This window comes from Mobula birostris, chromosome 7 (genome assembly GCF_030028105.1).
Source record: "Mobula birostris isolate sMobBir1 chromosome 7, sMobBir1.hap1, whole genome shotgun sequence".
NCBI lineage: Eukaryota > Metazoa > Chordata > Chondrichthyes > Myliobatiformes > Myliobatidae > Mobula > Mobula birostris.
Window position 1 is genome coordinate 15,553,342 of NC_092376.1, and position 13,411 is coordinate 15,566,752.

Here is a 13,411-nt window from a genome sequence, read left to right on the forward strand (position 1 = left end):
CTGAAACTCCTGCACCTTCCTCCTGACGGTAGTGGGTCAAGGAGATTGTGGGATGGGTGATAGGGATCCTCAACAATACTTTGGGCCCTTCATCTACAATACTCCTGGTAAATGTCACAAGCTGTGAACACAAAGGATTTGATAACCCTAAATGAAGAAGCAGTTAAATCGTTCCTGTATCTGCAGATGAATTTTCCTGGTGGGTGTGAGTCAACGTTTATTCCTCAACCACCCTCCTCCCTTTTTCTTCAGACATCCTCCTGTGGAGTTGCTCTCATCCCATTCCCTATTGGGGTTATTCATGAAGGTCCTGACATTCCCGGCCCTGAACTTCACATCACCGAACAGAGTTGAATCGTTTCTGTTAGAGTAGGGTAGCTGTTGCATATCAGCTAATGCAAGGACTTTACACAGTAGAAACTTGATCTCTTTATCTCTCAGTCTACCTCCTTGTGGCACTTACACTACATTGCTAACCTGCTCGCCACTTTCTCTGTAAATGTAACACTATATTCTCCATCCTGCTATTGCTTTTCCTTTCCTATCATCTTGATGCTCTTACAGTACATATGTAATGATCTGTCTGGAATCAGATGAAAGAGGGTGGAGAGGAGATCTACCCGAACGTTGCCTGGATTAGAGAGCATGAGTTCAACCCAGATAAGTGTGAAGTGGTTCATTTTGTTAGGTCAAATATGATGGCAGAATATAGTATTAATGGTAAGACTCTTGGCAGTGTGGGGGATCAGAGGGAGTCCGAGTCTATAGGACACTCAAAGCAGCTGTGCAGGTTGACTGTGGTTAAGAAGGCATATGGTGTATTGGCCTTCATTGATCGTGGAATTGAATTTAGAAGCCGAGAGGTAATGTTGCAGCTATATAGGACCCTGGTCAGACCCCACTTGGAGTACTGTGCTCAGTTCTGGTCGCCTCACTACAGAAAGGATGTGGAAACCATAGAAAGGGTGCAGAGGAGATTTACAAGGATGTTGCCTGGATTGGGGAGCATGCCTTATGAAGGAAGGTTGAGTAAACTCGGCCTTTTCTCCTTAGAACGACGGAGGATGAGAGGTGACCTGATAGAGGTGTATAAGATGACGAGAGGCATTGATTGTGTGGATAGTCAGAGGCTTTTTCCCAGGGCTGAAATGGCTGCCACGAGAGGGCGCAGGTTTAAGGTGCTTGGGAGTAGGTACAGAGATGTCAGGGGTAAGTTGTTGTTTTTTTTTTTTTAAACGCAAAGAGTGGTGAGTGCGTGGAATAGGCTGCTGGTGGCAGTGGTGGAGGTGGATACGATAGGGTCTTTTAAGAGACTTTTGGATAGGGACATGGAGCTTAGTAAAGTAGAGGGCTATGGATAAGCCTAGTAATTTCTAAGGTAGGGACATGCTCGGCACAACTTTGTGGGCCGGTTTTCTATGTTTCTGTCTTATCACAGAAGGTTAAGTGAGCTAGGGTCTTTCTCTTTGGAAAGGAGGAGGATATGAGATGACTTGATAGAGGTGTACAAAACAATGTGGCATCAATCGAGTGAGCAGCCAGAGACTCTTTCCCAGGGTGAAACTGGCTAACGTGAGGGGACATCATTTTAAGGTGATTGGAGGAAAGTACAGGGAGGATGTCAGTGGTAAGATTTTTTTTTGAGCCACAGAGAGTGGTGAGTACACGGGATGGTGATAGAGGCTCTACTTCTGTCTCCTGGCTCCTTTTCCTGTCTCCATTTCTGTTCACACTGTACACCTCAGACTTCCGGTACAAATCCGCGTTTTGTTCACTTGCAGAAGTTCTCCGATGAGTCTGCGTGGTTGGGTTCATCAGAGGTGGGCAGGAGTCAGGGCACAGAGGACCGGTAGAGAAGTTTGTGGAGGGGTGCGGGAGGAATCGCCCTCTTCTGAATGTGGCCAAAACCAGGGAGATGGTAATTGATTTTAGGAGGAAAGGGACTGTGATGAGTCCTGTGTACGTTCTGGGAGAAGAAGTTGCGATGCTGGAGGATTGCAAGTACTTGGGTGTTCACCATGACGACAGATTTGACTGGAAAACCAACACCAGGGCTGTTTAAAAGAAGGGGATGAGTGGACTCTATTTTCTAAGGAAGCTGAGATCCTTCAATATGTGTAGCAGGATGTTGGAGATCTTTTACCAGTCTGCTACAGCAAGTGCAATCTTAGCAACATAGACAAGCTACAGCACAATACAGGCCCTTTGGGCCACAATGTTGCGGCTTTATGTTGGGGAAGCAGCATTGGTGCTGGTGATGCAAAAAGACTAAATAAACTCATCAAGCAGGCTGGATGCATCCTTCGCTACAACCCAGACTTACAAATTAATTAATTACAAATATAAAACACAAAATAATTGATTGCATAAGTATTCACTCCCTTTAATATGGCACACCAAATTATCACTGCTGCAGCCAATTGGTTTTAGAAGTTACATAATTAGTGATCACTGTCTGTTTCTATTCATTGCAGTAAAAATACACCTGCATCTGGAAGGTCCAACTGCTGGTGAGTCAGTATCCTGGCAAATACTACACCATGAAGACAAAAGAATACTCTAAGCAACTCTTCAAAAAGGCTATTGAAAAGCACAAGTCAGGAGATGGATGCAAGAAAGCCTTCAAGTCACTGAATATCCCATGGCGTACAGTTAAGTCAATCATCAAGAAATGGAAAGAATATGGCATAGTAGCTGCAAATCTGCCTACAGCAGGTCATCCTCAAAAAGTGAGTGAATGTGCAAGTAGGGGACTAGTGAGGGAGGCCACCAAGAGACCTATGACAACTCTGGAGGAGTTACAAGCTTCAGTGGCTGAGATGGGCGAGACTGTGCGTAAAACAACTGTTGCCCAAGTGCTTCACCATTTGCAGCTTTATGGGAGAGTGGGAAAGAGAAAGCCACTGTTTGGAAAAAAAAACTCACATGAAATCTCGGCTAGAGTTTCCCAGAAGGCACATGGAAGAACCTGAAGTCAGCTGGAAGAAGGTTCCATTGTCTGATGAAACCGAAATTGAGCTTTTGGACCACCAGACTAAATGCTACGTTTGGCATAAGCTAAACACCACACATCATCAAAAACACAGCATTCTGACCATTAAGAATGGTGGTGGCTGCATCATGCTGTGGGGATGCTTCACTGCAGCAGGCCCTGGAAGGCTTGTGAAGGTAGAGGGTAAAGTGAATGTATCCAGCAAGACAATGACCTGAAGCATAAAGCCAAAGCTACACTGTAATGACTTAAGAACAACAAATTTAATGTCCTGGATCAGTCAAGTCAGAGTCCAGATCTCAATCCAATTGAGAATTTGTGGCTGGACTTGAAAAGGGCTGTTCACTCATGATTCCATGCATTCTGAGAGAGTTTGAGCTGTCTTGTAAAGAAGAATGGGGAAAAATTGCAGTGTTCAGATGTGCAAAATTGATAGAGACATAACCACATAGACTCAAAACTGTAATTGCTGCCAAAGGTGCATCTACTAAATACCGACTTGAAGGAGGTGAGTAATTATGCAATTATTTCGTGCTTAATAATTTTAATAAAATTAGACCAATTTGAAGAAATCTGTTTTCACTTTGAGACGAATACACGCACACACACACAGTATTCATTTCCATAGAAGCTGCCTGATCTTTAGAATTCCTCCAGCGTTTTGTGTGTTACTCTAGAATTCCAGCATCTGTAGATTTTCTTGTGTTTTAAATACAGACAGTGGAAGGAGCTTGGAATAGGCTGCCAGGATATGAGAGTGGAGTTTTAAGTTTAAGTTCAATTTATTGTCATTCAACCGGATACATGTATACTGCCAAATGAAGCATTTTTCCACTAGACTAAGGTTCACAATGCAAAGTAATATTGCCACAAATAAATTACACATAATAACTTGAGAGGCTGTTTGGTGGACAGAAGAATATACAGGGGTAAAGGGATATGGATCATACGTGGACAGGAGATTATGTTTGATTCAGTATCATTTTTGGCACAGATGTTGTTTGGTCTTTCCCTGTACATTACCATTCTATGCTCTTTCTTGTGTGCCTTATTAACACTTGGGCCATATTGCCTAATTCTGTGCTGCAAAATTTTGAATCCAGTGCTGTAAAACTCTCTGATATGACGGTGGTGTTCAAGAGGCTGTAACACACAGAAAGATATGGATCATGTACAGGCAGATGATTATTGAGCTTCTCCATGCCTTGTTGCGCATCAGGTGATGACCTTGCAGTTTCTTTAGCATGTGTCTGTTTATATGAAGCTGATTTGCCAGCTCAAAGCTCAACCCAGCACGGATGGGAAGCGTGCAAAAAGCAGCTGGATTCGAACCCGGGACCACTCGCCTCAGATGTCACTATACCACCGGCCAGCTTACAGGCAAAAGGGGCTTCATTTAATCCTGCATCATATTCAATACAGACATTACACTGTTCTTTTCTTTGTTCTATGCTGTATGAGCAGTTGTGCCAAATGGTCTAATTCTGTGCTATAAAATTTGATGAACTTCCATGTATAATCTTGGTTAAAGGAAACAATCGCTTGCATTGAAGTGGTCACCATCAGTTTTAAAATCAATCGGCTGGACTCATCTGCATTCGAGGGAAGCTCTTCAATTCATTAATATAACTCACATGTACAAAAATACATGTAGGAGCCATGTATCTATTTTCTGTCTGTCTGTATCGTATTTTATGTTGCACATTTATTATGGTAATTTGTCACGTGTGTTGGGGGGTGCTAGAAGTAAGTGAGGCAGGTGTAATTATGCGGGCAGTGGAAAAATGATCCCTCTATGGTTCTTGATCTCATTACTGGGGATTCAGTGTCACACGACCCAGTGACTTTGATTTGGCCCACACCTTCATTAACCTGGCCCAACACCTGCCTTTATTGAGAACTTCCTCCTCCTTACATCCATTTTAAGTTTAGGGTTATGAATATGCTAAGGTTATTACTTATGTTCGGTGTGGGAGGGGTTGATGTTGGACTGTAGGGAATGAGTGCTCAGGTGTGGGGGATGTCGGCCAGCATTAGGGTCAGGGGTTGGGATTAGGGTGGATTTTTTTTTATATAACTTAACTAATATATTGTTCATTTGGTTAATTTAACTTTGCTTATTCCGCTCATTTCACTGTTGCTAAGCTAGTCTTGTTCATTTTTAAATCACTATGTAAGACCGTTAGTCTTTACTGGTTTCTTAATAAATGATCGAAAGTACTACTTTCTTGGACTTGGAACTCAGTTACTTAGAAGTGCGTCATACTGTCTCAGTCTCTCAGCAGTTTCCGTTTGTTTTCTCAAGTAACTGCGACAGAGTGATAAGCAGAAATATTCCTGTACACACAACCTTACCTGAGCGAATAGGGTACCGGCCTGTCATAAAGGCAGCCCTACTGGGTGTGCACAATGGAGCAGCTGCTATATGATGGGTCAGCATTACCCCTTCCTCAGCCAGGCGATCAATATTGGGAGTTCTATTGGAGAGAAACCAATTGTTATTGGGATGGAGGAATACAACATCACAGTTGACATCAAACAACAGGAATTCTGCAGATGCTGGAAATTCAAGCAACACACATCAAAGTTGCTGGTGAACGCAGCAGGCCAGGCAGCATCTCTAGGAAGAGGTGCAGTCGACGTTTTAGGCCGAGACCCTTCGTCAGGACTAACTGAAGGAAGAGTGAGTAAGGGATTTGAAAGTTGGAGGGGAAGGGGGAGATCCAAAATGATAGGGTAAGACAGGAGGGGGAGGGATAGAGCCAAGAGCTGGACAGGTGATAGGCAAAAGGGGATACGAGAGGATCATGGGACAGGAGGTCCGGGAAGAAAGACAAGGGGGGTGGGGGGACCCAGAGGATGGGCAAGAGGTATATTCAGAGGGACAGTGGGAGAAAAAGGAGAGTGAGAGAAAGAATGTGTGCATAAAAATAAGTAACAGTTGGGGTACAAGGGGGAGGTGGGGCCTTAGCGGAAGTTAGAGAAGTCGATGTTCATGCCATCAGGTTGGAGGCTACCCAGACGGAATATAAGGTGTTGTTCCTCCAACCTGAGTGTGGCTTCATCTTTACAGTAGAGGAGGCCGTGGATAGACATGTCAGAATGGGAATGGGATGTGGAATTAAAATGTGTGGCCACTGGGAGATCCTGCTTTCTCTGGCGGACAGAGCGTAGATGTTCAGCAAAGCGGTCTCCCAGTCTGCGTTGGGTCTCGCTAATATATAAAAGGCCACATCGGGAGCACCGGACGCAGTATATCACCCCAGCCGACTCACAGCTGAAGTGTTGCCTCACCTGGAAGGACTGTTTGGGGCCCTGAATGGTGGTAAGGGAGGAAGTGTAAGGGCATGTGTAGCACTTGTTCCGCTTACACGGATAAGTGCCAGGAGGGAGATCAGTGGGGAGGGATGGGGGGGACGAATGGACAAGGGAGTTGTGTAGGGAGCGATCCCTGCGGAATGCAGAGAGAGGGGGGGAGGGAAAGATGTGCTTAGTGGTGGGATCCCGTTGGAGGTGGCGGAAGTTACAGAGAATAATATGTTGGACCCGGAGGCTAGTGGGGTGGTAGGTGAGGACCAGGGGAACCCTATTCCTAGTGGGGTGGCGGGAGGATGGAGTGAGAGCAGATGTACGTGAAATGGGGGAGATGCGTTTAAGAGCAGAGTTGATAGTGGAGGAAGGGAAGCCCCTTTCTTTAAAAAAGGAAGACATCTCCCTCGTCCTAGAATGAAAAGCCTCATCCTGAGAGCAGATGCCGCGGAGACGGAGGAATTGCGAGAAGGGGATGGCGTTTTTGCAAGAGACAGGGTGAGAAGAGGAATAGTCCAGATAGCTGTGAGAGTCAGTAGGCTTATAGTAGACATCAGTGGATAAGCTGTCTCCAGAGACAGAGACAGAAAGATCTAGAAAGGGGAGGGAGGTGTCGGAAATGAACCAGGTAAACTTGAGGGCAGGGTGAAAGTTGGAGGCAAAGTTAATAAAGTCAACGAGTTCTGCATGCGTGCAGGAAGCAGCGCCAATGCAGTCGTCGATGTAGCGAAGGAAAAGTGGGGGACAGATACCAGAATAGGCACGGAACATAGATTGTTCCACAAAGCCAACAAAAAGGCAGGCATAGTTAGGACCCATACGGGTGCCCATAGCTACACCTTTAGTTTGGAGGAAGTGGGAGGAGCCAAAGGAGAAATTATTAAGAGTAGGACTAATTCTGCTAGACGGAGCAGAGTGGTGGTAGAGGGGAACTGATTAGCTCTCGAATCCAAAAAGAAGCGTAGAGCTTTGAGACCATCCTGATGGGGGATGGAAGTATATAAGGACTGGACATCCATGGTGAAAATAAAGTGGTGGGGGCCAGGGAACTTAAAATCATCGAAAAATTTAAGAGCGTGAGAAGTGTCACGAACATAGGTCGGAAGGGATTGAACAAGGGGTGATAAAACCGTGTTGAGGTATGCAGAAACGAGTTCGGTGGGGCAGGAGCAAGCTGAGACAATAGGTCGGCCAGGACAGGCAGGTTTGTGGATCTTGGGTAGGAGGTAGAAACGGGAAGTGCGGGGTGTGGGAACTATAAGGTTGGTAGCAGTGGATGGGAGATCCCCTGAGCGGATAAAGTCGGTGATGGTGTGGGAGACAATGGCCTGGTGCTCCTTAGCAGGGTCACGATCGAGGGGTAAATAAGGGGAGGTATCCGCGAGTTGTCGCTGTGCCTCAGCAAGGTAGAGGTCAGTACGCCAGACTACAACAGCACCCTCCTTATCAGCGGGTTTAATAATAAGGTTAGGATTAGTGCGGAGGGAGTGGAGAGCAGAGCGTTCCGAAGGAGTGAGGTTGGAATGGGGACAAGGTGTGGTGAAGTCGAGACGGTTGATGTCCCGTCGGCAATTAGCGATAAAGAGATCCAGAGCAGAAAGAAGATCAGAGCGGGGTGTCCATGAAGAAGAGGAGGGTTGAAGACGGGATAAGGGGTCATCGGTGGGGGTGGAAGAGTCCTTGCCGAAGAAGTAGGCTCGGAGACGGAGACGGCGGAAGAAAAGTTCCGCATCATGGCGAACACGGAACTCGCTGAGGTGTGGGCAAAGGGGGACAAACGTGAGGCCCTTACTGAGAACAGAGCATTCTGCCAACGACAGTTGAATGTCAGGGGGGATGGTAAAGACCCGGCACGGATGAGAAGTGGGATCAGAGGGGGGAGGGGGGAGGCTGGGTGTGTCAATGGAGAGGGGAGGGTTGGGGTGAGAGGAAGATGGAGCCTCCGAGGGCCCAGGAGCACAGTTGACATGGTTCTTCCCAATTGTGCAGTGCTTTGAAGATTATTTTCTTCTGTGGGGGGCTGCTTCTAGATAGCGCTATTCAGTGCCTTCCCTCTATACATGGAAGAATCAAGGTAAATTAAAGGACGGCATGGCTGTGAAGTGGTTAACGCATCATTTTACAGCGATAAAGACCACCGATCAGGGTTCAATTCCCACGTCTGCCTGTAAAGCGATTGTACATTCTCCCCAAGATTGCGTGGGTTTCCTCTGGGTGCTCCAGTTTCCCCCTACTTTCCAAAGATGTATGGTTAGGGTTAGTGAGTTGCAGACATATTATATTGGCACCAGATGCATGACAACTACGTGGTGCGTGGCCAAGTGGTTAAGGCACTGGACTAGCGATCTGAAGGTCGTGAGTTCGAGCCCCAGCCGAGCCAGCGTGTTGTGTCCTTGAGCAAGGCACTTAAACACACAGTGCTCCAGTCCACCCAGATGAAAATGGGTATTGGCAAAATGCTGGGGGTTAACTTCGCGATAATGCTGGTGTCCTATCCGGGGGGGGGGGGAGTCTCGTACTCTCAGTTGCTTCACGCCATGGAAACCGGCATAAGCACTGGCCTGATGAACCTATAAGGCTCGGGACAGACTTTAACTAACTAACTGAGATGCGTGACAACACTCGTGGGCTGCCCAGCACAAGGCTTGCTGATTTGATTTGACACAAACAATATATTTCCTTGTATGTTTTGCTATACATGTGACAAATAAAGCTAATCTTTGAAAATATGTAAATGTTAAGAACACAATAACTGAGCTTGCTTTGCAACATTGATTTTGCTTGTTGCGTATTTAACATTTCAGTAACATTTGAGTGGTCTTGTAAGTATGTTGTTGATTAGGCAATCTTGTTCATTTACTATGGGTTATATGTAAAATATCCTTGAATAGCATCCATCATTATGTCACCACATGATACGTGCAAGCCTTGCTGAAAGTAAAACACATAGTTAGACTCATATTCTCGGCTCCATCTTTTTCTTGCAATTCATTTAAATTTTTAATGTTACAAAACTTAACAGGAATTTGCAGGCTGACAATTGCACTTCCAACTGCATGAAAACTCCTCCCTCCACATTCTGTAGCGAGTTGTGGACACAGCTCAGCACATCATGGGAACCAGTCTCCCCTCTATGGACTCTGTCTGTACCTTCCACTGCCTCAGTAAAGCAGCAGAGGTAATCAAAGACCCCAGCCGTCCCGGACATTCTCTCTTCCATCCTCTGCCAAAGATACCAATCAGTCCGAAGAACAGCTTCTCTCCTGCTGTTACAAGACTATTGAGAGGTTCCCTGGTAAGATACAATGGATTCTTGATCTCCTAAGCTTCCTTGTTATAATCTTGCACGTGATTGTCTACCTGCACTGCACTTTCTCTGTAACTGTTGCACTTTATTCTGCATTCTTTCATTGTTTTACCTTGTACGTCCTCAATGCACTGTGTAAAGATTTGATCTATATGAACAGTATGCATACAGCTCCAAGTCCGAGTCTACTGGAGGCCAGTCCTGCGGTTAAAGGACAGTGTCCGTGCGTGATGGGGAGGGAGGAACAGAGAGCTTGTTCTGCTAAACACAAAATAATCTGCAGATGCTGGGATCAAAGCAACACTCACAGCACGCTGGAGGAACTCAGTAGGTCGGGCAGCATCAGTGGAAACGATGAGTCGACGTTTTGGGCCGGAACCCTCCGTCAGGACTGAAGAAAGAAGGAGGGGGAAGGATTTGAAGAATGCTAGTACGTTCAGTTGAAAAACCAGTAATTCGAAAGACAAAGGGGTGGAGGATGGGAAGCAGGGACGTCATAGGCAGGAAAACAATGGGTAGTAGAAGAAGAAGGAGGCGGAAAAACCTCTTCCCACCCAGCCAGATGCAAAAATGCCATTCTCTATTCCCAGTTCCTCCGTCTCCGCCGTATCTGCTCCCAGGATGAGGCTTTCCGTTCCAGGACATCTCAAATGTCCTCTTTCTTTAAGGATCGTGGTTTCCCTTCTACCGTCATCAATGATGCCCTCACCCGCATCTCCTCCATTTCCCGCACTTCGGCCCTCACCCCATCCTCCTGCCACCACAACAGGGACAGAGTTCCCCTTGTCCTCACCTACCACTCCACCAGCCCCTGGATCCAGCACATTATCCTCCGCAACTTCCGCCACCTTCAACGGGACCCCACCACTAAGCACATCTTTCCCTCTCCATTTTCCGCAGGGAGTGGTCCCTCCACGACTCCCTTATCCGCACGACCATCCCCATGGATCTCCCACTCGGCACTTATCCCTGTAAGCGTAAGTGCTATACCTGTCCCTACACCTCCCCTCTTGCCACCATTCAGGGCCCCAAACAGTCCTTCCAGGTGAGGCAACACTTCACTTGTGAGTCTGTTGGGGTCATCTATTGCATCCGGTGCTCCCGGTGCGGCCTCCTCTAAATCAGTGAAACCCGACGCAGATTGGGGGACCGCTTCGTCGAGCACCTCCGCTCCGTCCGCCACAACAGACAACATCTCCTGGTAACCACCCACTTCAACTCTGCTTCCCACTCCCATTCAGATATGTCCATACATGGCCTTCTCTACTGCCATGATGAGGCTAAATTCAGGTTGGAGGAGCAACACCTCATATACCGTCTAGGTAGTCTCCAGCCCCTTGGTATGAACATAGAATTCTCCAACTCCCAGTAATTCCTTCCCCCTCCCTTCCTCTATCCCTATGTCACTCTGCCCCCTCCCCCAGCTACCTATCACCTCCCTCAAGGTTCCACCTCCTTCTTCTTCTTCTACTACCCATTGTTTTCCTGCCTATGACGTCCCTGTTTCCCCTCCCCCACCCCTTTGTCTTTCAAATTACTGGTTTTTCAACTGAATTTACTAGCATTCTTCAAATCCTTCCCCCTCATTCTTTATTCAGTCCTGACAAAGGGTTCCGGCCCGAAACGTCGACTCATCGTTTCCACTGATGCTGCCCGACCTGCTGAGTTCCTCCAGCGTGCTGTGAGTGTTGCTTGTTTTGCTGTTGTTGTTTCATTGCTTATTGTGCTCAGTTTCGTTCTGCCGAGCACGGTGCGCATGCGATGCTGACGCCGAAATGTGTGCCGCCACTTGCGGACTGCCCCCAGCACGTCCTCGTTGTCATTTCACTATACACTCAGTGGCCACATTATTAGGTACAGGAGTGGAACATGGTGTGGTTTTCTTCTGCTGTCGATCATGTACTTCAAAGTTCAACATCTTGTTTGTTCAGAGATGGCCTTCTAGACACCACTGACTCTGTGCTGTACTATGGGACTCTCTTTGTAGACTTCATTTCAGAACACCATTTGCTTGTGGTTATTGCTTGCATGATTTTTTTTGCATCTGCACATTGGGTGTTTGACAGTTTTTTTTTAAATGGTTCTTTTGGGTTTCTTTGTTCTTTGGCTGCCTGTTACAGACATCTCACCTCACCCGGAAGTTCCAGGAGTCTCCCGCATATCGATAGTGGCTTCCTGATGCCCGCAAATTATATACAATATCCCGGAATTTGATTTTTTTTGAGAAAGAGAGGGAGAGGGAGAGCGAGCATCTTGATTGCTCTCTCTTCGTGCTAAGCGTGGTCCCCAACCACCGGGCCACGAGGAAATGATTATGATTTGGCTATATGAAACGATATGAGTCAGCTGCACCTTTCCTCATTCCCTGTCACGCCCACCGTTGAACTTGAATGCACATGAGGTCATCCTTGTCAATGCTGGAAGAAGATCAACTCCTCAAGCTTACAAATGACGGTGGGCTGAAAAGTATGTTTGACATAACATCTCTGCTGGCATTCTGGATCAAAGTCAAGGCTGAATATCCTGAGATAGCCACAGAAGCACTGAAAATGTTGCTTCCATTTCCAACATATCTCTGCGAAGCAGTGTATTCTGCAATGAATGCAACGAAAACTAAACTGCGGAATAGACTGGACATAAGGAATCCCCTTCGAGTATCGCTGTCTCCCATCACCCCTCGATAGGACCGTCTTGTTGCAGGGAAACAAGCCCAGGGCTCCCACTGATTCAGCGATATTGGTGTTTTGCAAAGATTTTATATGTTCATACGAGGAAAATATGCGCTGTGTGTTTAATATCCAAATGTTACTTAAAATGTTATGATGCTATTGACTTATAATTGACTTATCACTATATTCATCTGAGGAAAATACGTGCTGAGTGTTTAATATTAGATTCATTAGGTAAACTCTTTTAGAAATGAAATTGAGTGTATAAGTGACTTATCACCAATATTCCAGTTGTGATTAACACCCCCACCCCCGGTCAGCCGGTCCGCAAGAATATTGTCAATATTTAACCGGTCCGCGGTGCAGAAAAGGTTGGGGACCCCTGCTAAGTAGACCTATCAGTTTTCTCTGTGGGCGGGCTTTACAGTCGACCTCAAAAATAATGAGAGTGTTGCTCGCTGCACTGTTTGCAACAGTGACTTTTCTATTGCCCATAGTGGGTTAAAATGTAAAAGACATGTTGTGATGAGTTTAACAGGTGTCACTCGTTCATTAGCAGCTAACATTATTTAAACTAGCTGGCTAGCTGCTAAGGAGCTACTCTATTGATGTCCTACTTGATGAGGCTAAACTCCCTGTAAAGTTATAATAGAATAAACATGATAATATAAGTACATATTTCAATGTCACATTTTCTGCACATACCCAACTTGGTTTACAGATCAGACAAAATCACTAAGCAAAGTATTACCTACACCCTTGGAGGTCAACCGGGGGGGGGGGGGGGGGGGAATATGGGGTTGTGGGGGGCAGGGGTGCTACCTCCCTGAAATGAGTTTTTGCAGGGTGGGATGTCTGCTGTTGGGAGACCAATCTCAAGGTTGGATAATGTATACATTCTTTGATAATAAATGTACTTTGAACTTTAGTCTGAGCAACAACTGAACCTCTGTGTGTGATTTTGCACTGAGGTGCTGCCACATGATTAGCTGATTAGACATTTGTATTAATGAGCAGGAGTACTTAATGAAGTGATTGCTGAGTGTATGTTTCTATGTACACATGATAAATTAACTTAACTCTTGACTCTCGAATCCTGCAAGAGAAGTTTTTCCACTGTACCTTGTAAATGTG

General features: G+C 46.1%; 1 protein-coding gene across 2 annotated transcripts in view; it reads right to left on the minus strand.

Moving 5' to 3' along the window:
• LOC140200017 (arylsulfatase D-like) overlaps positions 1-13,411 on the minus strand; it is a 77,958-nt gene that overhangs the window by 35,734 nt on the left and 28,813 nt on the right. For both annotated transcript variants that reach the window (XM_072262641.1, XM_072262642.1), the window contains exon 4: positions 5,348-5,469. In XM_072262641.1, the coding sequence (XP_072118742.1) occupies positions 5,348-5,469 (122 nt within the window). The remainder of the gene's footprint in view (positions 1-5,347; positions 5,470-13,411) is intronic.